The sequence below is a fragment of the Symphalangus syndactylus genome, chromosome 4 (genome assembly GCF_028878055.3).
Source record: "Symphalangus syndactylus isolate Jambi chromosome 4, NHGRI_mSymSyn1-v2.1_pri, whole genome shotgun sequence".
Taxonomy (NCBI): domain Eukaryota; kingdom Metazoa; phylum Chordata; class Mammalia; order Primates; family Hylobatidae; genus Symphalangus; species Symphalangus syndactylus.
The window spans coordinates 29,328,006-29,353,399 of NC_072426.2; the positions used below are offsets into that span (position 1 = coordinate 29,328,006).

At 36.8% G+C, this 25,394-nt stretch overlaps 1 protein-coding gene across 9 annotated transcripts in view; it reads right to left on the reverse strand.

Moving 5' to 3' along the window:
* Positions 1 to 25,394, reverse strand: part of PCDH15 (protocadherin related 15) — a 1,819,045-nt gene that overhangs the window by 202,494 nt on the left and 1,591,157 nt on the right. For all 9 annotated transcript variants that reach the window (XM_055274344.2, XM_055274341.2, XM_055274340.2 and 6 more), the window contains one exon: positions 593 to 709. In XM_055274344.2, coding sequence (XP_055130319.1) covers positions 593 to 709 — 117 coding nt within the window. The remainder of the gene's footprint in view (positions 1 to 592; positions 710 to 25,394) is intronic.

A 25,394-nucleotide genomic window follows, 5' to 3' on the forward strand; every position in this document is an offset into this window, starting at 1 on the left:
AGCTTTTTTATATGTATACTATTAATTCTATATGGTATTTTATCACTCTTGCTATAATAATATTTTAATTAAAACCTTGCCTTGAAAGATAATTTGGGATATCTCAAAAAAGTAAAGTTCTGTATGATAAAAGAATGTTAATTATTTACTATAAGCAATCTTAAGCTTTTTAACTTACCAAAATAAACATATTCAATATAAGTTTTATGTGATATGTTGATTTGGAGTTTGCTAACAAAATAGTCATATATGCATACAATGGAAAATATATAAATTTAAAACATATCCAGATTAAGTGAAGCTTACAAATGGAGACAATTCATATATATTTATCATTGTTAGATAAATTAGTAATTAGTACATTGTGCATTCTAGAAAAACAAAAAGCATATTATTTATTGTCTAGGTTCAATAATAGTCATGTGAAATATGCTCTGTACCTGTGGATGAAAAAGCAAAAGAGCATAAAATGTACGAATAAATAGGGTGAAATTCACAGAGACTACTTTTACTGTCTTGTGATTTGCTCATTATGAGTATTAAGGATTTTTCTCAGTACAGTTCATAATATTAATCAATGCCTTCTACTTACAGGAGGGTCTGCATCTTCAGCATAAACTGTTGTGATAGGTGTACCCTTGACTGCATCTGGAGCCACCATCCCTTTGTATATTCGTTTACTAAAGACAGGAGGATAATCATTCATATCCTGTAAAACACAATTAGGAGTTTAGTACTTCAGTTGAAGCCAGGTTAGGGATACAGTTACTAGATTGACTCCCACTCTTCATATCACACAACTAATTTGCCACTGTCAGCCTTCCATCCTCTCAATTCCATTACTCTCACTTCAGACTGGCACCTCAGAGGAAACTGCCAGAGTTCTCATACAATATTAATGTGTGGATATCAACTGAAGGCCATTCCACTGGAATAAAGTCTTTTACCCTCAAATCATGCCTTTTGGAGACTGAAGTGACCCTTGAATTTTTTTCTAACTTCTAATGGTAAGAGGTAAAATTTTAACATTTGAAAATAAGAACAAGTTTCTTTAAAAGCTACATTCTGTGAAGCAGAATGTAAATTAATCTACCTGTCAGGGCCAAAATAATAAATCAAGTCCCCTGAAAGCAAGACCATTTTTTTCTGAATCATTTTATCTTTTATAGATGATTGTATATAATCTTTTGTCAATAAATAATGCTTATTCATATAGCAGATTTATTTATTTATAACGTTTTAATAATCCTTACCCTACCATGTTTTGGGTAGTGTGGGGCAAACATATTTGAACTGAAACCTAAATTTATCAATTATCTGTTCTTCTCCTCCAAGTCACCTTTTTCTCACTTGTTAGTAAAAACAAAATTAAAAAATTCTACATATTCTTTGATATTTGCTTAGACACAACAATTTTCCTGTACAGTATTAAGTTGGAAACACATAAATTAACAGATCGCAAACTTCTCTTTTTGCAAAGAAGTCAGAATAATTATTTCTTACTATCAAACAATCCTTCCTTTTATATTCACCATAGAGTTGAGTTCTGAGTAGTCAATATGAATAAACCTGCATATTCTAATAGGAGAACTTGAACTGTACACAAAACTGAAAAAATAAAAGATATCATTTCCTCTGTTTTGAAATATAGTATTCACAATCTCTTCTACGAAAAAGATTTTTACGACAAATTATGGACTTTAGAATCTGAACAAATAAATAAATGAACCTAGAAGCTTTGGTTCTCTATAATGAGGACTGTGAAGGGTATTGATCTTGAGGCTCCATGCAGGGGGTAAATATATAAAACATTAGCATTCACACTTTTTCATGCTGTTTCCAAGAGTGCCAATTAACTTAATAAGTGGATGTGGTAACCAAGGGTGTGGAAATCCTTTAGCACCCCTAAATTGTAACTTCTGAAGGTTAGAAAGGAAGGAGCCCAACACTGCAATTTTTCCATGCATGAGTTTCCAATGAGCTCATTATGTTCTTAAAAATTTTATTCTTTATCACTCTCAGGGGAAATTTAAAATCTTAATGTCACAAGGTACTTTTTGGAAAATTTGATTCTTCAGAAACAAAAAAAAATGTATATACTTTTCCAATTATGTCAACACGGCTGTTCACAGTGTTGAATATGATGAACTTTTTATTTGCTTGGGAAGTATTCATTGGATTCACCTTCTAACTTGAATGTACAGTGGATTCACAAACAGATTAGACACACACCTAAGAATGTAAATGACTGAAGCCTATGAAAAGATTGGTTCTCTTCCCCCTTTATTTTCTATTGACAGGATGAATAATAAATTAATGTAGTTATTGTACTAATATTTCTTTTTATGGCACGTTGTACATACTTTCGGGTTATAATCTTTCATTGTGGCTACAAATGCAGCTAGTTGCATATAGTTTTTCCACAATGCATTATTTCAAGAGGAGAAATGTACTGAAATGCAATACCAACAAGCATAATCAATAGTTCACTATATTTATGCTCAGGGACACCTAAACAAAAATGTATATATTTCGGCTTCTGTGCAAATGTTCTCTTGTGCAGTAAATTAAGGACACGCTCAGGACTCCAAAACCATGCTCTTTTCTGTTGCCCATTATTCCACTAGAGGGTAGTATTAGCAAAAAGAAATATTTCCTCCTCTGTAGTTACAAACTGTATCATTAAAACCCATAATATTTGTTTCTTTTGGTAAAAATTTTTATTAGTCTCAACAAAAAATAGTTTTAATGCTTCAAAAGAGTATTCTGAATGTTATGATTTACAACTTGAAAAACATTATGTTTTTTTCTTAAGAAAAACTTTAAAAAATGGTTATACTCATAAAGCTTGCAATTTGTTTCCATGTATCAAGCACATAAAATTATACCTGAAGGAGGCCGGGCGCCGTGGCTCACGCTTGTAATCCCAGCACTTTGGGAGGCCGAGGCGGGTGGATCACGAGGTCAGGAGATCCATGGTGAAACCCCGTCTCTACTAAAAATACAAAAAAAAATTAGCCGGGCGTGGTGGCAGGCGCCTGTAGTCCCAGCTACTCGGAGAGGCTGAGGCAGGAGAATGGCGTGAACCCGGGAGGCAGAGGTTGCAGTCAGCCGAGATCGCGCCACTGCGCTCCAGCCTAGGGGACAGAGCGAGACTCCGTCTCAAAAAAAAAAAAAAAAAAAAATTATACCTGAAGGTGTAGGTAGCTAATGGGAGAAAACTATGTTTTATTTGTTTATTTTCTACATTAGAGTCTGTAATAATCACAGAAACCATTTCTCCTTTAGCAGACTACCAAGAAGACATAAGGAATCTTTTTAATGATCATGCTAGGAAGATAAGAACTTGCTGGTAAGTTTGTAAATTTAATGACAAGTTGAAGTTCTACACACACAAAAAAATAAAAATAAAGAGAAAAAGATGAAAAAATTTTTGATTTTCTGGAATCACAGGCAAAAATCTATAGAACAGTTTTTATTTAGAAGATAAGTAGAAAGTTCTAACTAGTTACAACTTGATCTTTTTTTTTTTTTTTTTTTTTTATTTTTTTTTTAGACGGAGTCTCGCTCTGTCACCCAGGCTGGAGTGCAGTGGCGCAATCTCGGCTCACTGCAAGCTCCGCCTCCCGGGTTCACGCCATTCTCCTGCCTCAGCCTCTCCGAGTAGCTGGGACTACAGGCGCCCGCCACCACGCCCGGCTAATTTTTTGTATTTTTAGTAGAGACGGGGTTTCACCGTGGTCTCGATCTCCTGACCTCGTGATCCACCCGCCTCGGCCTCCCAAAGTGCTGGGATTACAAGCGTGAGCCACCGCGCCCGGCCTAACTTGATCATCTTTTTAAAAACGATGTGTAGGCTGGGCACGGTGGCTTGCATCTGTAATTCCAACACTTTGGGAGGCTGAGGCAGGCGGATTACCCAAGGTCAGGAGTTCGAGACCAGCCTGGCCAACATGGCAAAACTCTGTCTCTACTAAAAATACAACAATAAGCCTGGCTTGGTGGCGGGCACCTGTAATCCCAGCTACTCGGGAGGCTGAGGAAGGGAGAATTCCTTGAACCCAGGAGGCGGATGTTGCAGTGAGCCAAGATCGCGCCATTGCACTCCAGCCTGGGTGACAGAGTGATACTCTGTCTCAAAAAAAAAAAAAAAAAAAAAAAAGATACGTATATAGCAAATGCCAGTCCTTACCATACTAAAGCTAATGCAGGCTCTATGAGGAGACACAGACAGTATAAGCCAATGGGCGGAATGACTTCAGTTGTTTCTGTCTTACGGTCTGGCATTAGCATTATCCTTGTTGAGCTACATGGCTGCTCTATAATGCCTTGAGATTTCTGGAGCCGATACCTACTTTTACGTGGGTGTACGGTTGATTGTTTGCCTGTTACCAGTTCTGTTTTCCATTACTAGACACTTTCTATTTGCTGTCCAAGTTGCTGTTTCTCATATTTCTCATATTATTAGCATTCTGCTTGTTTTTTTTTTCTCTCTTAATTTCTGTATTGTCTCCTTGTCTTTACTGACTTATTTCCCTTCTTTTATGCTTCTGCATATAAAGTCACAAAAGGCTACATCTGCAGCTAAAGAAAATATTTCATATTTTTACTGCCAGGCTAGGCATATTCACCACAAGCTGATTTAAGAGGCCATGGGCCATAAGTGAACATTGGTAGTAGCCTGGCAGTACTCCCCAAGGGTCTTTGATAGTGGTACAGGGTAAGGCTCCTCTGCTTGTGGAGAAGGACTGTTTCTCACAGGTTGAGTGCCTGCTCAGCCACAGTACACGAGAACACCAGGTAGAATTCTAAGGTTTTGACTTCCAGATGGTACCTTTGAACCTGTTCAGGGCCTGGGAGATTTTGCCACCCTGAAGGGAAAGACACAGGTCTGGCTGGCTTTGCCACCCGCTGATTATAGAGACCCATGGCCTTGAACAAACTTAAGTGGTAGCCAGGGTGGTTACAGCAGGTCTTGGACAAGACCCAGTGCTGTGCTGGGTTTAGGTCTGACCCAGTGCAGTCCCAGTGGTGGGGTCCACAGGGGTGCTTGTGTCACCCCATCCCCAGCTCCAGGTGGCTCCAGAGACACTCTGGGAGAGAGTAACGGAAAAGAACAGGAGTTTCTGCCTGGTAATTAAGGAAATTCTTCTGGATCTTATCCAAGACCATTAAGGTAGTAAGAGTCTGCCAAGAACCACAGTGTTACTGGGCTTGTGGTGCCTCCTAAAGCAGATACAGCTTTAGCAACACCTACATCCTTTCGAATACCTGAAAAGCTTTCCAAATAACAAATACAAAGAAGTCCAGACTGTGAAGAATACAATAAATACCGAATGCTTAAATGCCCAGACACAGACAAACATCCACAAGCATCAGTATCATCCAGGAAAACATGAAGTCACCAAACGAACTAAACAAGCCACCAGAAACCAATCCTGGGGAAACAGAAAGAGTGACTTTTCAGACAGAGAATTCAAAATAGTTGTTTTGAGAAAACTCAAAAAATTCAAGATAACACAGAGAAGGAATTTAGAATTCTATCAGATACATTTAACAAAGAGATTGAAATAATTTAAAAAATCAAGAAAGAAATTCTGGAGTTGAAAAATGCAACTGACACCCTGAAGAATGCATCAGTTTTTTAATAGCAGAATTGACCAAGCAGAAGAAAGAATTAGTGAGTCTGAAGACAGCCCATTTCAAAATACACAATCAGAGGAGATAAGAGAAAAAAAGAAACAAAAACAATGAAACATGCCTACAAGATCTAGAAAATTGCCTCAAAAGGGCAAATGTAAGAGTTATTGGCATTAAAGAGGAGACAGAGAAAGAGATAAGGGTAGAAAGTTTATTAAAAGGAATAATAATGAAGAACTTCCCAAACCCAGAGAAGGATATCAATATCCAAGTACAAAAGATTATAGAACTACCAGCAGATTTAACCCAAAGAACACTAGCTCAAGTCATTTAATAATCAAACTCCCAAAGGTCAAGGATAAATAAAGGATCCTAAAGGAGTAAGAGAAAAGAAACAAATAACATACAATGGGGCTCTAATACATCTGGCAGCAGACTTTCAGCAGAAACTTTACAGGCCAAGGGAGAGTGGCATGTCGTACTTAAAGTGCTGAAGGAAAAAAAAATCCTAGAAGAGTATATCTGGTTAAAATATCCTTCAAACAAGAAGGAGAAATAAAGACTTTCCCAGACAAATAAAAGCTGAGGGATTTCATCAACACCAGACCTGTCCTATAAGAAATGCTAAAGAAAGTTCTTCAAAAAAAAAAAAGAAAGTTTGTGAGTAATAAGAAATCATCTGAGGATACAAAACTCATTGGTAATAGTATGTTCACAGGAAACACAGAATATTATAACACTGTAACTGTGGTGGTGTATAAAATATTCTTATGTTAAGTAGAAAGACTAAATTATGAAACAAAAATAACAACTACAATCACTTTTCAAGACAGTAAAATAAGGTATAAATAGAAACAATAAAAACTTAAAAAGCAGGGAGATGAAGTATAGAGTTTTTATTAGTTATTTTTTCTTGTCTGTTTGTTTATGCAAACAGTGTTGTTATCAGCTTAAAATAAAGAGTTGTACGATAGTATTTGCAAGCTTGATGATAACCTCAAACCAAAAAACGTACAACAGATACATAAAAAATAAAAAGTTAACAAAATCATATCACCAGAGTATACTACCTTCACTTAAAGGAAGACAGGAAGGAAAGAAAGAAGGAAGAGAAACCAGACAACCAGAAAGCAAATAACAAAATGGAAGCAATAGGTCCTTAGTTATAAAAAATAACATTGAATGTAAAGGGATTAAGCTCTCTAATCAAATGACATAGAGTGGATGAACAGATTAAAGAAAAAAAAAAGACAAAATGATCTGTTGCCTACAAGAAACACACTTCACCTATAAAGACACACATAGACTGAAAATAAACACATGGAAAAATATATTCCATGCTAATGGAAACCAATAAACAGCAGGAATAGCTGCAATTATAGGAAACAAAATGGATTTCAAGACAAAAACTACACAGAGAGACAAAGAAGGTCACTATATATAATGATAAATGTATCAATTTATCAGGAAGACATAACAATTGTAAATATATATACATATATGTGTATATATATTCAGTGTATATACACACACACACACACACACACACATATATTTTCAGCATTAGAGTGCTCAAATATATAAAGCAAATATTATTAAAGCTAAAGAGCCAGATACATCCCCAAACAAAAGTAGTGGGAAACTTCAACATCCCACTTTCAGCACTGGACAGATCTTCCAGAAAGAAAATCAACAAAGAAACATCAGACCTAATCTCCACTGTAGAACAAATGGATCTAATAGTTATTCATAAAGCATTTCATCCCACACCTGCAGAATACACATTCTCCTCAGCACATGGATCATTCAAATATAGGCCATACCTTAGGTCACAAAACAAGTCTTAACACATTAAAAAATTTGAAATAATATCAGGTATCTTCTCTGACCACAACAGAATAAAACTAAAAATCAGTAACAACATAAATTTTGGAAATTATACTAACACATGGAAATTAAACAATATGTTACTGAATAACCAGGGGTCAATGAGGAAATTGATAAGAAAATTGAAAACTTTCTTGAACAAATGATAATGAAAATACAAAATGTCAAAACCAACAATGAGGTGTGGAGTTGGCAGGACTTCCTGGGCCGGTTTGGGGACTTTCACAAAAGACCCTTGTGACTCAGGGTTTTGAGTTCTTAATCAATCGATTGAAACATTCAAAATTAACCACTCCAAGGGAGGATCGAAAAAAGAGCCACTCTCAATGGACAAAAAGAAAGAAAGGGGAGGGGGTAACACAGGGATATAAGTCCTAGCCACCAGAGCCAGCAATGGCAACCCTTCCAGGTCCTCTTCCACTATGTGGAAGCTTTCCTTTCACTTTGTTCAATAAACTGCGCTGCTGTTAACTCTCCTGGTCAGTGGACTCTTTTTGAGCTATAACACTCACTGCGAAGGTCCGCAGCTTCATTCTCCGAAGTTAGCAAGACCACAAATCTATCAGCAGGAAAAACTCCTGACTCAGTAGGATATACTGAAATTTTTACTACGTGGGAAATTTATAGCTATAAGTGCCTACATCAAGAAAGGAAAAAAACTTCAACTAAACAAAACAACCTAATGATGCATCTTTAAAAACTAGAAAAGCAAGAGCAGGCTGAAGCCAAAATTAGTACAATAAAAGAAATAATAAAGATCAGAGCAGAAATAAATGGATTTGAAATGAAGAAAACAATATAAAAGATTAATGAAACAAAAAGTTCGTTTTTTAAAAAAGTTATATAAAATTGACAAACCTTTAGCCAGACTAACTAAAAAAGAAGAGAGAAGACCCAAATAAATAAAATCAGATATGAAAAAGAAAACATTACAACTAATACTGCAGAGATTCAAGGGATCATTAGTGGCTACTATGAACAAACATATGTCAATAAATTGGAAAATCAAGAAGAAACAGATAAATTCCTAGACACATACAACCCATCAAGATTGAACTATGAAGAAATCCAAAACATTGAACAAACTAGTATCAAGTAACAAGACATAGCAAATAACAAGTATCAAGCTGTAATAAAAAGTCACATAGCAAAGGAAAGGCCAGAACCTGATGGTTTTGCTACTAAATTGTACCAAATATTTAAAGAAGTACTAATACCAATCTTACTCAAACTATTCTAAAAAAAAAAAAAAACAGGAGGAGGGAATACTTTCAAACTCATTTTATAAAGACAATAATACTCTGATACTAAAGCTAGACAAAGAGACATCCAAAAAAAGAAACTACAGGCAATCTCCTTGATGAATATTGATGCAAAATTCCTCAACAAAATAATAACAAAGAAATTCAACATCGTATTTAAAAGATCATTAATCATGACCAAATAAGATTTATCTCAGGGATACTAGGATGGTTCAATATATTCAAATCAATCAATGTGATATATCATCAACAGAATGAAAGAGAAAAACCATATGATCATTTCAATTGATTCTGAAAAAGCATTTAATAAAATTAAATGCCCTTTCATGATAAAAACCCTCAAAAACTGCGTATAGATGGAACATAATAATAATAATAATAATAAAAGTGACATATGACAAACCCATAGCTACTCCCATACTGAATGAGGAAAAACTGAAAGCCTTTCCTGTAAGGTCTGGAACACAACCAGGATGCCCACTATCACCACTGTTATTCAATATAGTACTGGAAGTCTTAGCAAGAACAATCAGAAAAGAAAACAAAATAATGATCATCTAAATTGGAAAGGAAGAAGTCAAATTATCCTTGTTTGCAGATGATACAATCTAACACTTGGAAAAACCTAAAGACTACACATACACACATACACACACACACACACACACACACACACACACACAAGTATTAGAACTGATAAACAAATTCAGTAAAGTTGCAAGACACAAAATCAACACAGAAAAATCAGTAGCATTTCTTTATGCCAACAGTGAATAATCCGCAAAAGAAATCAATAAAGTAATCCCATTTAAAATAGCTACAATTAAAATAAAATACCTAGGAATTAGCCAAGGAAGTGAAAGTTCTCTGCAATGGAAACTATAAAACATGGATTCAAGAAAATGAAGAGAACACAAAAGAATGAAAAGATATCTCATGGTCATGGATTGCAAGAATCAATATTGTTAAAATGTCCATACTACTCAAAGCATTCTACAGACTCAATGCAATCCCTGTCAAATACCAATGACATTCTTCAAAGAAATATAAAAAAAATTTTAAACTGTATATGGAAGCACAACAGACCCAGATAGCCAAAGCTATATTAAACAAAAGGAAAAAAAAAACTGGAGGAATCACATTATCTGACTTTAAAGAGTATTACAGAGCTATAGTAAACAAAATAGGATGGTACTGGCATAAAAAAAAAAAAAAAACATACACATATATCCATGGAACAGAATTGAGAACCCAGAAATAAATTTATATAACTACAGCAAAGTCAATTTTGACAAAAGTGCCAGGAATGTAACCAGGGAAAGGACACTCTCTTCAATAAATGATGCTAGGAAAACTGGATATCCATATGCAAAACAAGAAATTAGGCCCCATCTCATGCCATATACAAAAATCAAATTAAAATTGATTAAAGATATGAATCTAAGACCTCAAACTATGAAACAACTGAAAGAAAACATGCGGAAACTCTCCAGGAGATCAGACTGGGCAAAGATCAGGCAATGACAAATGCTAATAAGGATGTGGAGAAAAGGAACCCTCACACACTGATGGTGGGAATGCAAATCGGTACAACCAGTATGGAAGTTCCTATAAAACTAAAAATAGAGCTATCATACGATCCAGAAATCCCATTACTAGATGCGTGGCCAAAAGAAAGGAAATCAGTATATGAAAGAAATATCTGCACTCCCATATTTATCGCAGCACTATTCACAATAGCCAAGATTTGGAAGCAACCTAAGTGTCCGTCAACGGAATAATGGATAAAGAAAATGTGGTACAGGTACACAAGGGAGTACTATTTAACCATAAAGAAGAATGAGATCCTATCATGTGAAACAACATAATCGATGAAGTTTAAAAGTATATGACAGAGGCACTTTCTGGGGTCTCCCAGCAACCAGTGGGTGATATTTATGGAGCCATGGGAGAGATTCTTTACTACGTAGATATACTATTTTTAATCCTGGGCATGCACATTTTCTTTGTTTTCTCTGGTTTGGATCTTTATAGGAAATATGTTACATCTTAGTCCTAAAACTCTAGAATACTAGAATTAAAGGTATTTTGTCCTGCTATCACCAAATTCACTGACAAATATAATATAAAGAGCACACCAACAGGAATCTGAAAATGTGGAATAGAAGAGAGGGAAACATTTGAAAGCCATACTTCAAAACAACCCCAACAGAACAATTAGCAAGTTGTAAAAAACAATATTAAATCTGAACATACATCCACTAGCTGGTTCACAGAAATGATCATTTATTCAAATTCCTACCTCCAGACAATACCTCCTACCTCCATACTATAGGTATGCTGTAGATGAAATGTCCAGAATTTCTGTTTTGTTTGAGTCTGGGACAACCTCCTGGTCTCTCAAGCATCAGCTTTTCTGATGAAATCAAAAGCAGGACTCTATCAATACTGTCATGATGGAGCATCGGTAGCACATAACTGCCTCTCAGGTGTCCACAGTTTCACAAATGCTGCCTTGGTACTGGGCACTGAGTTTTCATCTAGAAAAGCTATCCTTTTTCTTCTATTCTATGGGGTAGCAATATTTCTTTCTGGAGAAGGAAACTCCTCTGAAAGGTGGAAATCTTAGCTTCATTTTCCAAGACCCACTGTGTTTAACAACAACTTCAGTCCTTGTTACAAGGTGAACCTGATGACATTTCATTTCTCATCCTTTCACCCCTCCCTGCCTACTCCCACACCTGCACACTAAGACAGGCAAACACAACCAAGGGTCAATCTAGTCTCCTTTCTTCACAGAAGCATGTCTCCCTCTCTCCTACTCCCATGGAGCCATTCTACCCAAAATTATAATGAGCAAAAGGACTTGGGTCATGTTTATTTCAGACAAGTTCTTTATACCCCTTATAATGCTGCTTAGTATCATATATCCATTTACATATCCAGCATTTCAGATTCATATTCAGTTTTCAGTTTGCTGTAGAAAAGCCCTTTTCTTTCTGTGTATTTTCTATATTATGTTACAACGCAGACTCTAAGACCAGATTTCTATTATAACTTAGTTTGTAAGGCTAGTTATCACTCTGGATCTTTTAAAATTGTTTAGAATTTTATTTTCATTTTCCAGAGATTTGCTTACATCATCTAATTTACTATCATCACAGATTCAGTTCTTCTAAATATTTAATATATCTAGAAATATACAAGAAAAATATCTACAAGTAAAATACACAAGTAAATATCTCTAATTTACTATCATCACAGATTCAGTTCTTCTAAATATTTAGTATATCTAGAAATATACAAGAAAAATATCTACAAGTAAAATACACAAGTAAATATCTAGTATACACAAGGAAAAAGCCTTGTTGTATTGATGTTCTATAAAATCTTTTCAAGAAAAAATGTATGTTATTTGTATGATCATCACAGGTTTTGTTTTGGGTTCTTAAAACTTGACACTAACAAAGCTGTGTGCAGACGTCTTGATAAACGTTTTTATTTATACTGTGGAAATATTGTTTTTCCAAATAATACTTGAATTTTCCCATTCTTGCTCCAATTTTAAACAGGTTTGATGGACTAGGCATTAAACACTTCATCTTTTATTTTTTCCTCTTGTTTACAAAAGAAATTATGTTTCTGCTCATTTCGAAAGAAAGAACAAGATGCTTTCCTGTGGTGACTTTTTGGGTCCAAGTATCTCCTAGCAAATACCATACAATTATGTTATCAACAAAACAGCTTTTCAGTCTGCAAGTAATTAGACCAAGAATAGACAATTTGAAAAGCTGGTAAAGACTACATTTGTAGAGAACTGAGAATTGTACTCCATTCTTCTCTTAAAAAAAGGATAATATTTTTATGGGCCTCAGTAGTATATACCAGAATTTTAAAGTTCTATTTGTGATAATCTCCACCCTGAGTTATCAGAAAAGAGGAAAGCAAGTGTCAGTCTACATTTGGGAGAATTTCCTACAAATTTTATTATACTTAGATGAACTTGGAATAAAAAGGTGGTATTACATATGTCTAGAGTTAAATGTTAAGTTTTGCTTTAAATGTATAATAAATAGGAAATGACTTTGCATGAGTCAGGATGCCTTGACCAAAGGAATGGTGTTATTTCTCTAAGTAAGATAAAGCAATTGAGACAACACAAATTAGACCAACACTCTTCTCTATCTGAGGAATAAATTATCTTCCAGCTGCAGATGTAGAGGCGTTAAGTAATACTCCCATATTGAAATAAAGGGGTGGTGAGGCAACATAAAGAACTTTTTTAAGAGGGATGAGGCCCAGATACAGAATGAGACTTATCTAGGGCATATCTTGCTTTTTGAGGTGATAATTTTGGACATAATTTAACTCCCCTAACATTTTCCATCAAAACAAGACAAGCAAATATATCCAAATTGAATCCAGAGCTGCCAAGTCAGACTCTATGAGTGTTCACTATAACTGTCTATCATCAACCACACCCTCATCAGAGAAAAGGCCATACCATTTGAGGATCTATTTTTCAATCTGGGAAGAATAGGGGGGATGTCATTAATAGCAAGTCTTTTTTTCTGTTCTTTGTCCAAAATCATCAATAAATGAATTATTTTTCTATTTTTAATGTTTTAACTGTTCAATTCCGCCAAGTCATATGAGTAGACAAGAGTAAACCAAGGCAAATTTTTCACCTGGTCCAGAAGATATTTTGCTATTTAGTCTATTTAGATCACTCTCACCTTAGTCTTTTTCATCTGCTTACATATTATGGCATCGTCATAACCACCAATATTATATTGCCTAAATATTTTTGTAAGATTTCTAAATGTTATAACACAATAGTGTGACAAAACCATATTTCAAAATACAATACAATCAAAGCCCTCCGTTCAGGCTCTCCATAATTTTGTCTTGTCCCTTGATCCTTTTTCCAGACCACTAGGGCACTGATAATTATTGTCTCGGGAAAGAGAGGTACGAAAAGAAAAATCAGCTTACCCCAGAAAAGATTTTGACAGTTTGAGTTCCTATTTCCAAAGAAAGTTTAGTGCTGAATAAAGTTTTAATTCCCTGAAATAGACACATTTCCTACCTCCTGAAATAAATATCTTAGGACAGAGAGACACAAGAATGGAATAATTAAGTATATAGACATGTGGACCCCTGAGAAATAAAGAACCCAGATCCTGATAAAACTCTCCCAACAGGTTTAGGGCGTCCGAGGATGGAAGGAGCTTATGATCTCCATTCCAAGGTAGTTTAGAGGTGGAAACAGTATCCACAGAAGAAATGGCATCAATTTGTGTGCTAGCAGATAATCCAGGTCAGTGTAAAAAAAGACAGTGAAAGAGGTGGGGGTCAAGAGAACCAACTAGAGACAGCTGGTGTGTGTCAATCTCATGGAGAAAAGAAAGGCTGGTGAGTGGACACTAGCTCATCTGAAAAATCCAGGTGGAGACACACTGGAATTCATCAAGAAATAGCATAACACACAGAGAACAGAGGAGAGAAAGACAAGACAACTGCCCACCCTGGGGGTGGCACAGAGCCAGGAGAGTCCTTTCACTGTGGAGAAACCGTGAGTAAGTGAGTCCCTGGGGACCCACACTTTTGCCATGGACTTTTGCATCCCTGGGCTCAGGAGATCTTCCCCATGAGCTCCCCACCAGTGCCTCTAGGCTGACACAGAGAACCATGTGGAGTCCTGGCAGAGCCATACTCAGTCCCAGGAGACTTGTATCCCCAGACACTCTGGCACCAGTGGCTGTAGCTCCTGCAGCAGTGGAGGCCAGACTTGCATGTCCCCAGTAAAGGGGCCAAATCCATGAGGCTGGGCAGGGAAACGTTGCAGGCCTCATCTCAGCTGCACCTTGCAGGATAAAGCCTACTGTCCATTCCAGCCCCACCTGAATTCCTGGGTCGGGAGCAGCCCTGTACTTCTCTGGGATGGAGCTCCCAGAGGGAGAGGCCGGCTGCCATTTTTGCTGCTCTGCAACCCTCCCTCTTTTTGCTCTTAGGCTTGGGAGGGGCAGGGATTAGGGACTAATGCAGACCCCCAACACAGCACAGTTTCCTTACAGAAAAGTGGGTAGGCTGTTTTCCATGTGGGTCCACACCCTTGCTACTTCTCACTGGGCAGGGCTTCCCAACCTAGGACCTTGGCAACCCCCCACCTGGGCTTTTGGGCCAGTAGCAGCTCTGTACTTCCCTGGGACGGAGCTCCCAGAGGGCAAGGCAGGTCAACCATTTTTTGCTGCTCCACAGTGCTCATTCCTGTTGTCCTCAGGCTCAGGAGGGAATGTGGTGGTTGGAGACTGATGCAAACCCCCAGCACAGCACAGCAGCATTACAGAAAAGCAGCTAGACTGCTTTCTATGCAGGTGTCTGCCTCTGCTATTCTTTACTGCCCAGTGCCTCTGGACTTGGGCCCCTGGCACAACCACCTTGTCAATGCCTAACACTTCGCTCAGTGGTGAGAAAACCCCAGAGACAATCCGCAACCTCTGTGACTGCAGCTACCCTTGGGCTGGGGAGGAACAAAGGGCTTGGTCACTATGCAGGAACTCCAGTACACCACAGCCACAACATGGACAGAAGCCCAGTCTCTCTTTCCCGTGAGCCCCCACCTCTCACTCTTTACCACACAGGGCCCATGCTTGGGATCACGGAACAGCCACTCCACCTCCAGCTGAGCATTCCCACTGCTAGTGGCTTTGTGTTTCCTTAAGGAGGGGCTCCCACAGTCAACTAACAACCACTCTACCACTGCCATGGCAGTAGTTCTGCCCCTGCTGCCCTTGGACTGGAGAAGAAAGAAAGAGGCCAAAGGTTTCACTCTTCCAGGAGGATACAGTCATCACACAGACAGAAGCCCAGACTCTCCTCCCTGTGAATCCTCAACCTCTCGCTCTTTACCCAGCTCAGGCCAGCGGTGCAGCCACCCCACTCCCTGGCTGGACATTCCCAGTAGCAGCAGTTTTGAGTTTCCCTCAGGTTGAGCACCCAGAGACAACCAAAAGCCCCTCTGCCACTGCTGCTCCAGTGATATTGCCCTTGCTGCCCTCAGACAGCAGCAAAGGCAGGGAGGGAGCAAAGACCCTGAGTGCTTTAGCCACACCTCCAGACAGCTGCATCACCCACAAGCTTGGTCCTACAATGCAGCCACCACACCCCAGGCTGATTGTACTGATTAGTAGTGGCTCTGTATTTTTCTGGGGTGGAGCACCAAGAGACAAGTGAAAGGCCATCTGCCACAGCCACAGCCAAGGTCCCTTCTCTTGTTGTGTCTAAGCTGGGGAAAGAACATAAAGCCTGAACTTGCCCCAGAGCTATAGTGTGTAGCCTGGGAGTGCCAAACTGAGATATACAGCCAGCAGTCAAGTGCAAAAGGAGCCCACACTTTCAGAGTACTGAGAAGGGGCACAACAATCCTTAGGAAATAGAGGAGACTGACTAAGAACCTACCTACTGGCCATTCCAGTTAGGTGCCACCTGCTGGATCACAGCCCAAACTTTAATATTAAAAATACTTTGCTAATATATTCTTCTGTGAAATCAAGGACAAGAGCTCAGTTACAAATAAAGGTCATGCATAAAACCTCACTCCTCTGAAAACATCTAAATAAGCCAACTGACTGTACTCAAATTAGACAGTTGAAAGAACATCAGCGAACACAGGTGAGAAAGAACCAGTGCAAGAACTCTGGCAACTCAAAAAACAAGTGTCTTCTTTCCTCCAAACAACTGTATTAGTTCCCCAGCAAGGATTCTTAACTCAGCTGAAATGGTTGAAATGAAAGAAATGGAATTCAGAATATGGGTAGGAATGAAAATCATTGAGAATCAGGGAGGAAGTCAAAATCCAAACCAAGGAAACTAAAGATTACAATAAAACAATACATGAGCTGGTAGATGAAATGACCATTATAAGAAAGAACCAAAATGATCTGACAGAGCTGAAAAACACACTAAAAGAATTTCATATTGTGATTGCATTAACAGCAGAAGAGACCAAACTGAGGAAAGAATCACAGAGTGTGAAGACTGGCTGTCTGAACTAACTAAGAAGGACAAAAATAATAATAATAAAAAGAATAAAAAAGCATGCACAAAACCCCTGAAAAATATGGGATTATGTGAAGAGACCAGATCTACCCCTCACTGGCGTCACTGAGGGAAATAGGGAAAAAGCAGGCAACTTGGAAAACATATTTCAGGATATTGTCCATAAAAACTTCCCAAGCTCACTAGAGAGGCCAACATTAAAATTTAAAAACTGCAGAGAACTGCAAGATACTATACAAGAAGACAATCCCCAAGACACATAATCTTCAGATCCTCTTTCATTCTTTTTAAAATGAAAGAAAAAAAAAATAAAGGCAGCTAGAAAGAAGGAGCAGGAACCTACAAAGAGAACCCATCAGGCTAACAGTGGGCCTTTCAGCAGAAACCCTATAAGCCAGAAGAGATTGGGGGCCTATATTCAGCATTCTTAAAGAAAAGAATTTCAACCCAAGAATTTCATATCCAGTGAAACTAAGCTTCATAAGCAAAAAAGAAATAAAATACCTCTCAGACAGGCAAATTCTAAGGGAATTTATTGCAACCAGGCCTGCCTTATAAGAGCTCCTGAAAGGAGTGCTAAATGCGAACAGCCACTACAAAAACACACTTAAATACACAGATCTCTGACACTATAAAGCAATGACATAAATAAGTCTACATAATAACCAGCTAACGATATGATTACAGGATCAAATTAACACATATCAATATTAACACTGGATGTAAATGGGCTAGATGACACAATTTAAAGCTGGATAAAGAAGCAAGAACCAATGTTATGCTGTCTTTAAGAGGCCCATCTCACATGCAATGACATCCATAGGACCAAAGTAAAGGGTTGGAGAAAAGTGTACCAAGAAAACAGAAAATAGAAAAAGCTGAAGTTGCTATCCAAATTTCAGACAAAAGAGACTTTAAATCAACAAACATCACAAAAGACAAAGATGAACTTTATATAATGGTAAAGGGTACAATTCAATAAGAAGATCTAAATATCCTAAATATATATGCATCCAACACAGGAGCACCCAGATTCATAAAGCAAGTTCTTACAGGCCTACAAAAAGACTTCGATTTCCACACAATAGTGGGACATTTCAATACCCCATGGACAGTAATAGCCAGATGATCGAGGTGACAAAGTAAAAAAGATATTTAGGACCTGAATTCAACACTTGAACAAATGGACATAATATATATCTATAGAACTCTCCACCCAAAAACAACAGAATATACATACTTCTCAACACCACATGGCACATACTTTAAAACTGACCACACAATTGGACATAAAAACAATCTGTAACAAATTGAAGAAAACTAAAATCATACCAACCACACTCTCTGAACATGGTGCAATAAAAACAGAAATCAATACTAAGAAAAACATTCAAAACCATACAATTACATGAAAATTAACCAACTTGTTCCTGAATTATCTCTGGGTAAACAATAAAATTAAGGCAGAAATAAAATATTTCAAACTAATGAAAACAAAGATACAACATACCAGAATCTCTGGGGCATAGCTAAAGCAGTGTTAAGAAGGAAGTTTATAGCACTAAATGCCCACATTAAAAAAGTCAGAAAGATATCAAATGAACAATCTAGCATCACATCTACAGGAACTAGAGAAACAAGAGCAAACCAAACTCAAAGCTAGCAGAAGACAAGAAATAACCAAAATCAGAGCTGAATTGAAGGAAATTGAGATGCAAAAGACCACATAAAAGATAAATGAATTTAGGAATTATTTCAGTTATTGGAAAGAATTAGATAGACAGATGAATAGCTAGGCAAATAAGAAAAAAAGAGAAGATCCAACTAAACACAATCAGAAATGACTGAATGAATGAAAAAGGACATTACCACTGACCCCACAGAAATATAAAAGAACACTCAGAGACTATGAACACCTCTGTGTACACAAGCTAAGAAACCCAAGGGGAAATGGATACATTCCTGGAACCATTCAACCTCCTGAGTTTGTGTTAAGAAGAAATTGAATCCCTAAACAGACCAATAATGAATTCTGAAATTGAATCAGTAAAAAAAGAGCCTACCAACCAGGAAAAACCCAGGACCAGATAGATTCACAGCCAAATTCTACCACATGTATAAAGAAGACCTGGTACCATCCCTACTGAAACTATTCCAAAAAATTGAGGAGGAGGCATCGCTCCCTCACTCACTCTACGAGGCCAAAATCATCTTGATACCAAAACCTGGCAGAGACACAACAACAACAAAAAAGAAAACTTCAGGCCAATATCTTTGATGAACACAGATGCAAAAGTCTTCAACAAAATACTGGCAAACCAGCAGCACATTGAAAAGCTAATCCACCACAATCAAGTAGGTTTTATGCCTGGGATGCAAGGTTGGTTCAATATAGGCAAATCAACAGGAGTGATTCACCACAGAAACAGAACTAAAAACAAAAACTACATGATCATCTCACTAGATGCAGAAAAGGATTTCAATAAAATTCCTCATACTTTCATGTTAAAAACCCTTAACAAACTAGGCTTTGAAGGAACATACTTTAAAATAATAAAAGTCATCTATGACAAATGCACAGCCAAAGATGGAGGCATTCTCCTTGAAAAGAGAAACGAGATAAGGATGTCATCTCTTATCATTCTCACTCATCATAGTAATGGAATTCCTGGCCAGAGCAATAAAGCAATAGAAAAAAAGAAAACCCATCCAATTAGGAAGAGAGGATGTCAAACTACCCTTGTTTGCAGATGATATGTTTCTACACCTAGAAAACCCCATAGTCTCCATTCAAAGCTCTTTGATCTAATAAAAAACTTCAGTAAAGTTTCAGGGTACCAAATCAATGTACAAAAATCAATAATAGCATTCCTATGTACCAACAACATCCAAGGTGAGGGCCAAATCAAGAATGCAATGCCATTTACAATAGTTACACAAAAAAAGTACCTAGGAATACAACTAACCAGGGTGGTGAAAAATCTCTACAATGAGAATTTAAAATACTGCTCAGTGAAATCAAAGATGACAGAAACAAATTGAAAAACATTCCATGCTTGTGGATAGAAAGAATCAATATCATTAAAATGGCCATACTGCCCAAAACAAAGTACAGATTCAATGCTATTCCTATTAAACTACCAAAGACATTATTCACAAAACTAGAAAAATGTATTCTAAAATTCATATCAAACCAAAAATGAGCTTGAATAGCTAAGACAATCCAAAGCAAAAAGAAAAAAGCTGAAGATATCACATTTCTTGACTTCAAACTATACTACAATGCCACAGTAACCAAAACGGCATTGTCCTGGTACAAAAAACAGACACATAGACCAATGGAACAGAATAGAGATCCCAGAAATAATGCTGAATACTTATAACCATATGATGTACAACAAAGTAAATAAAGACAAGCAATGGAGAATGGACTCCCTATTCAGCAAACGATGCTGGGATAACTGGCTATAAATATGTAGAAAAATGAAACTGGACATCTTCCTTACACCGTGTACAAAAATCAACTCAAGATGGATTGAAGACTTTAATGTCAAACCTAAAACTATAAAAACATGAAGATAACCTAGGAAATATCATTCTGGACATAAGCCCTGGCAAATATTTCATAATAAAGATGCCAAAAGCAATTTTAACAGCAAAAATTGACAAGTGTGAAGTGTGACTTAATTAAAGAGCTTCTGCATAGCAAAAAAAAAAAACAAGAAACCTATCAACAGAGTAAAAAAGGCCACCTACAGAAATGCTTACAAACTACGCATCTGACAAAGGGAGAAATGCTTACAAACTATGCATCTGACTGGGAGAAAATGCTTACAAACTACGCATCTGACAAAGGTCTAATATCCAGAATCTATAAGGAACTTACAAATCAACAAGCAAAAAGCAAACCTCCCACTTAAAAAGTGGGCAAAAGATATGAACATACACTTTTCAGAAGAAGACATACATATGGTGAACAAGGATATGAAAAAATGCTCATCGTCACTAATCATGAGAGCAATGCAAATCAAAACCACAATGAGATACCATCTCACACCAATCAGAATTGCTATTAAAAAGTAAAAAATAAAACATGCTGGTGAGGTTGAGGAACAAAGCAGTTTGGCAATTTCTCAAGGAACTCAAAGCAAAATGACCATTTGACCCAGCAATCCCATTTTTAGGTATATACCCAAAGATAAATAAATTGTTGTACCATAAAGACACATGCACATGTATCATTAGTGTCATGCTATTCACAGTAATAAAGACATGAAATCAATCAACCTAAATGCCCGTCAATGGTAGACTAAATAAAGAAAATGTGGCACATATATGCCATGGAATAACTATGCAGCCATAAAAAAGAATGAGATCATGTCCTTTGCAGTGACATGGATGCAACTAGAAGCCATTATCCTAAGTGAACTAACATAGGAAGAGAAAACCAAATACTGCATGTTCTCACTTAGAAGCTGAAGGTAAACGTTGAGTACATAGGGACACAAAGATGGGAACAACATACATTGGAGGCTGCTTGAGGGTGGACAGATGGAGGAGAGTGAGGATAAAAAAAACTACCTATAAGGTACTATGTTCATTACCTGAGTGGCAAAATAATCTGTACAGTCAAACCCTGTGACACACAATTTACCTGTATAACAAACCGCACGTGTCCATGAACCTAAATTAAAAGCTTTAAAGAAAGAAAAGTGTTGGAAATTACTCAGAATCATTTGAATTACTCACCCGAGCATTCCCTCAACTTTTTGAATTAAAATAATAATATGTTTTCAGTTAGAAGACACACATATGTTAAGATGTAACATTTATTTTATTTTATTTTTTGAGACGGAGTTTCACTTTTGTTGCCCAGGCTGGAGTGCAGTGCTGTGATCTCAGCTCACTGCAACATCCGTCTCCCGGGTTCAAGCGATTCTCCTGCCTCAGCCTCCTGAGTAGCTGGGATTACAGTTGTGTGCCACCATGCCCAGCTAATTTTTTGTATTTTTAATAGAGATGGGGTTTCATCATGTCGGCCAGGCTGACCTCAAACTCCCGACCTCAGGTGATCCACCCACCTTGGTCTCCCAAAGTGTAGGGATTACAAGTGTGAGCCACCATGCCCAGCCAAGATAGATCATTTATTTATCAAATTTTTATGAGTTACAATAGCAAAGACACGGAATCAACCTAGATGCTCATCAACGGTGAATTAAATAAATACAAGAGGGTACATACACACCATAGGATACTATGCAGCCATAAAAAAGAATAAAATCATGTCTTTTGCAGTAACATGGATACAGCTTGAGGCGATTATCCTAAACAAATTAATTCAGGAGCATAAAACCAAATACTGCATGTTCTCACTTCTAAATGGTAACTAAATATTGGGTACTCATGGACATAAAAATAGACACTGAAAATTAATAGAAATTGGGTGGGGTAGGAAGTGAAGAAGCAGGGGTTGAGAAACTAATTATTGGGTACTATATTCACTATCTGGTTGACAAGGTCATTTATATCCCAAACTTCAGTATCATGCAATATACTTATGTAACAAATGTGAACATGTAACACCTGAATCTAAAATAAAAGATGAAAATGTAAAATAAGACACTAAAAAAAGAAAAGGTAGTAGAATACTTCCTGTGTTTCACTGTGATTGCAGAATTATCTTAAAAAAATAAAATCCAGACCCCAAAATTTTATGGTCAAGAACATTAACCTACTGGAAAAATACAGTTATACTAATTATGTATTGGTGAAATCTTTTTTCATATCATTACTTTGTTGTCTAAGAAAACCAATAGCATATGTCTAGCTATTTAGCAGCATATCAAACAACAACCTAAGAAAAGTGATGATTTCTTCTTCCATCATTTCAAATAAAAGAAAATCTTATCACACCAGTTAGAATGGCCATCATTAAAAAATCAGGAAACAACAGGTGCTGGAGAGGATGTGGAGAAATAGGAACACTTCTACACTGTTGGTGAGACTGTAAACTAGTTCAACCATTGTAGAAGTCAGTGTGGCGATTCCTCAGGGATCTCGAACTAGAAATACCATTTGACCCAGCCATCCCATTACTGGGTATATACCCAAAGGACTATAAATCATGCTGCTATAAAGACACATACATACGTATGTTTATTGCGGCACTATTCACAATAGCAAAGAGTTGGAACCAACCCAAATGTCCAACAACGATAGACTGGATTAAGAAAATGTGGCACATATACACCATGGAATACTATGCAGCCATAAAAAATGATGAGTTCGTGTCCTTTGTAGGGACATGGATGAAACTGGAAAACATCATTCTCAGTAAACTATCGCAAGGACAAAAAACCAAACACCGCATGTTCTCACTCATAGGTGGGAATTGAACAATGAGAACTCATGGACACAGGAAGGGGAACATCACACTCCGGGGACTGTTGTGGGGTGCGGGGAGGGGGGAGGGACAGCATTAGGAGATATACCTAATGCTAAATGACGAGTTAATGGGGGCAGCAAACCAACATGGCACATGGATACATATGTAACAAACCTGCACATTGTGCACATGTACCCTAAAACCTAAAGTATAATAAAAAAATAAAATAAAATAAAAAAATAAATAAAAATAAAAAAATAAAAATAAATAAAATTAAAAAAAAAAAAGAAAATCTTATTTGTAGTCCCTATGATATGAGAACTGTAGAAAAGTTGCCTATGACCTTGTTTTCCTTAGGACCCTGGATACATATAGTCTTCTACTAAGGTCCCTCAGAGATATTTGTGTTGCACATGCAGAATCTGAATGATCTCACATAATAGCTTTGCTATTGTAGTACTGGCCACTGAAAAAAAAAAAAAAAAAAAAAGTAAAAATAAAGAAAAAAGGGAGTAATCTTCAGGAACTTTTATTTTTAGGCAGAAATGTATCTGCACTTTCCCACAGTCTTCAGGTAGCCAACAAAATCCAAATGATATGGAATTGTTAGTAATTTATCATAGGTAAGTTCTGCTAAACAATTCACCTTCAACACATAATGGACTTTAACTCTAATCACTTCAAAAGAACAAATGAAAAGGCACTGATGGGAACAAAATACAACGTGAAAATATAATACTGGCAAAGATTAAGTGAACATAGATGCCTAGAGTTATCTGCATGATCTCCAGGGTTAGATAACCTAACAAAGTTGGTAAGTCATGTAACTTTGATCCCACTCAGCTCTTACACATTTTAGTGACTATATGAAGCATGAATACTACCATTATGTAGTAGACAATATGTGGTTGCCAATATTTCATTCCAATCCTATGGTATGATCCTGCACCTAAATATTTATTAAAAAGTCCACATCTTTCCACATTTTTCTATCTAAGCCCATAGATTTCATTGTTTTTTAACATAGAAAGTTGATATCTATAGTCACCTGGTAAAATCTGAGCCATAATTATCAATTATATTTTTGGGGTTAGAACATAGATACAACTGTGAATAAAATATAAATCAAAACATCTATACTAAAGTTAAATTGTTTATTCAATTAATTATTCATATTCATCTATTTTATTCATGGTCATTGAAATACTCTATCAGCTTCTTTGCAAGTGCTTCATTTATCTTATAGATCTTCTGCCTTTTTCCTCCCTCCACTGCCCTTGCTCTGTGCGGGTATCTCTATTTCTTTCTGACCAGCCCTTTTTCATCATTCCAAGTCCATTCAGGAAGCAGAAAAAAACACTTTAAATAGGACACTGTCAAGTTTCTATTTTCTTCCCTTACCAAAACAAAAATTTTTACAATGTACCATGATAGTGAATGAACTTTTACTTTATATTGCCTAAGAAATTATTGCCATGTAGTGTCATTTTTTAGTAATATACTCATTTAGCAAATTAACTTGAGGATTTTTCTATATGTATCTTTGTAATTGAAGTAAATTTCTCAACATGGGATTCAGATGTCCTGTGTAAGAATCATCTGTGTACTTTTCTCAAATGCTGATGTTTATGATGGTCCCCATGAGACAGGTCCTTCTTTGGGGAAGGAGTAGAGAAATCTGAAAGTTTAAGATGACGCTCAGACGATCGTCGTATGTACTACTATTTGAGAACTGATCAACTTATAGTACTTCTTCTCATATCTACTTTTAAGTTGTCTCTTAAAAATCACTAGAAATTCAAAAAGTTAAAAATGCCATGCTCTTTCAGGCAATCATCTGGCACAGGGTATTATAATAAATGGGATAACAAATCCAGAGAGGTTAACAAAGTCCCCAAGGTCATAGAGCTTAAAAAGGGTTGAGCCAGAATTTAACCTGAATTCCATCTAACTTGGAAGCTTATTTCATCCCAGAGGTTTGGGCCCTAAATTAATTTTAGGGCCTATGAACTCTTGGCCCTTCAGAGTCATTTACAAAATTTTTTTAGTTGAAGGATTTGTACCAAATAATTATGCCTGATGCTGTGGAATTTGAACTAAAATCTAGTCTAGAGAGGTTATGACTTGATGGAAACCACAGAGCTGATGCAGACTCAAAT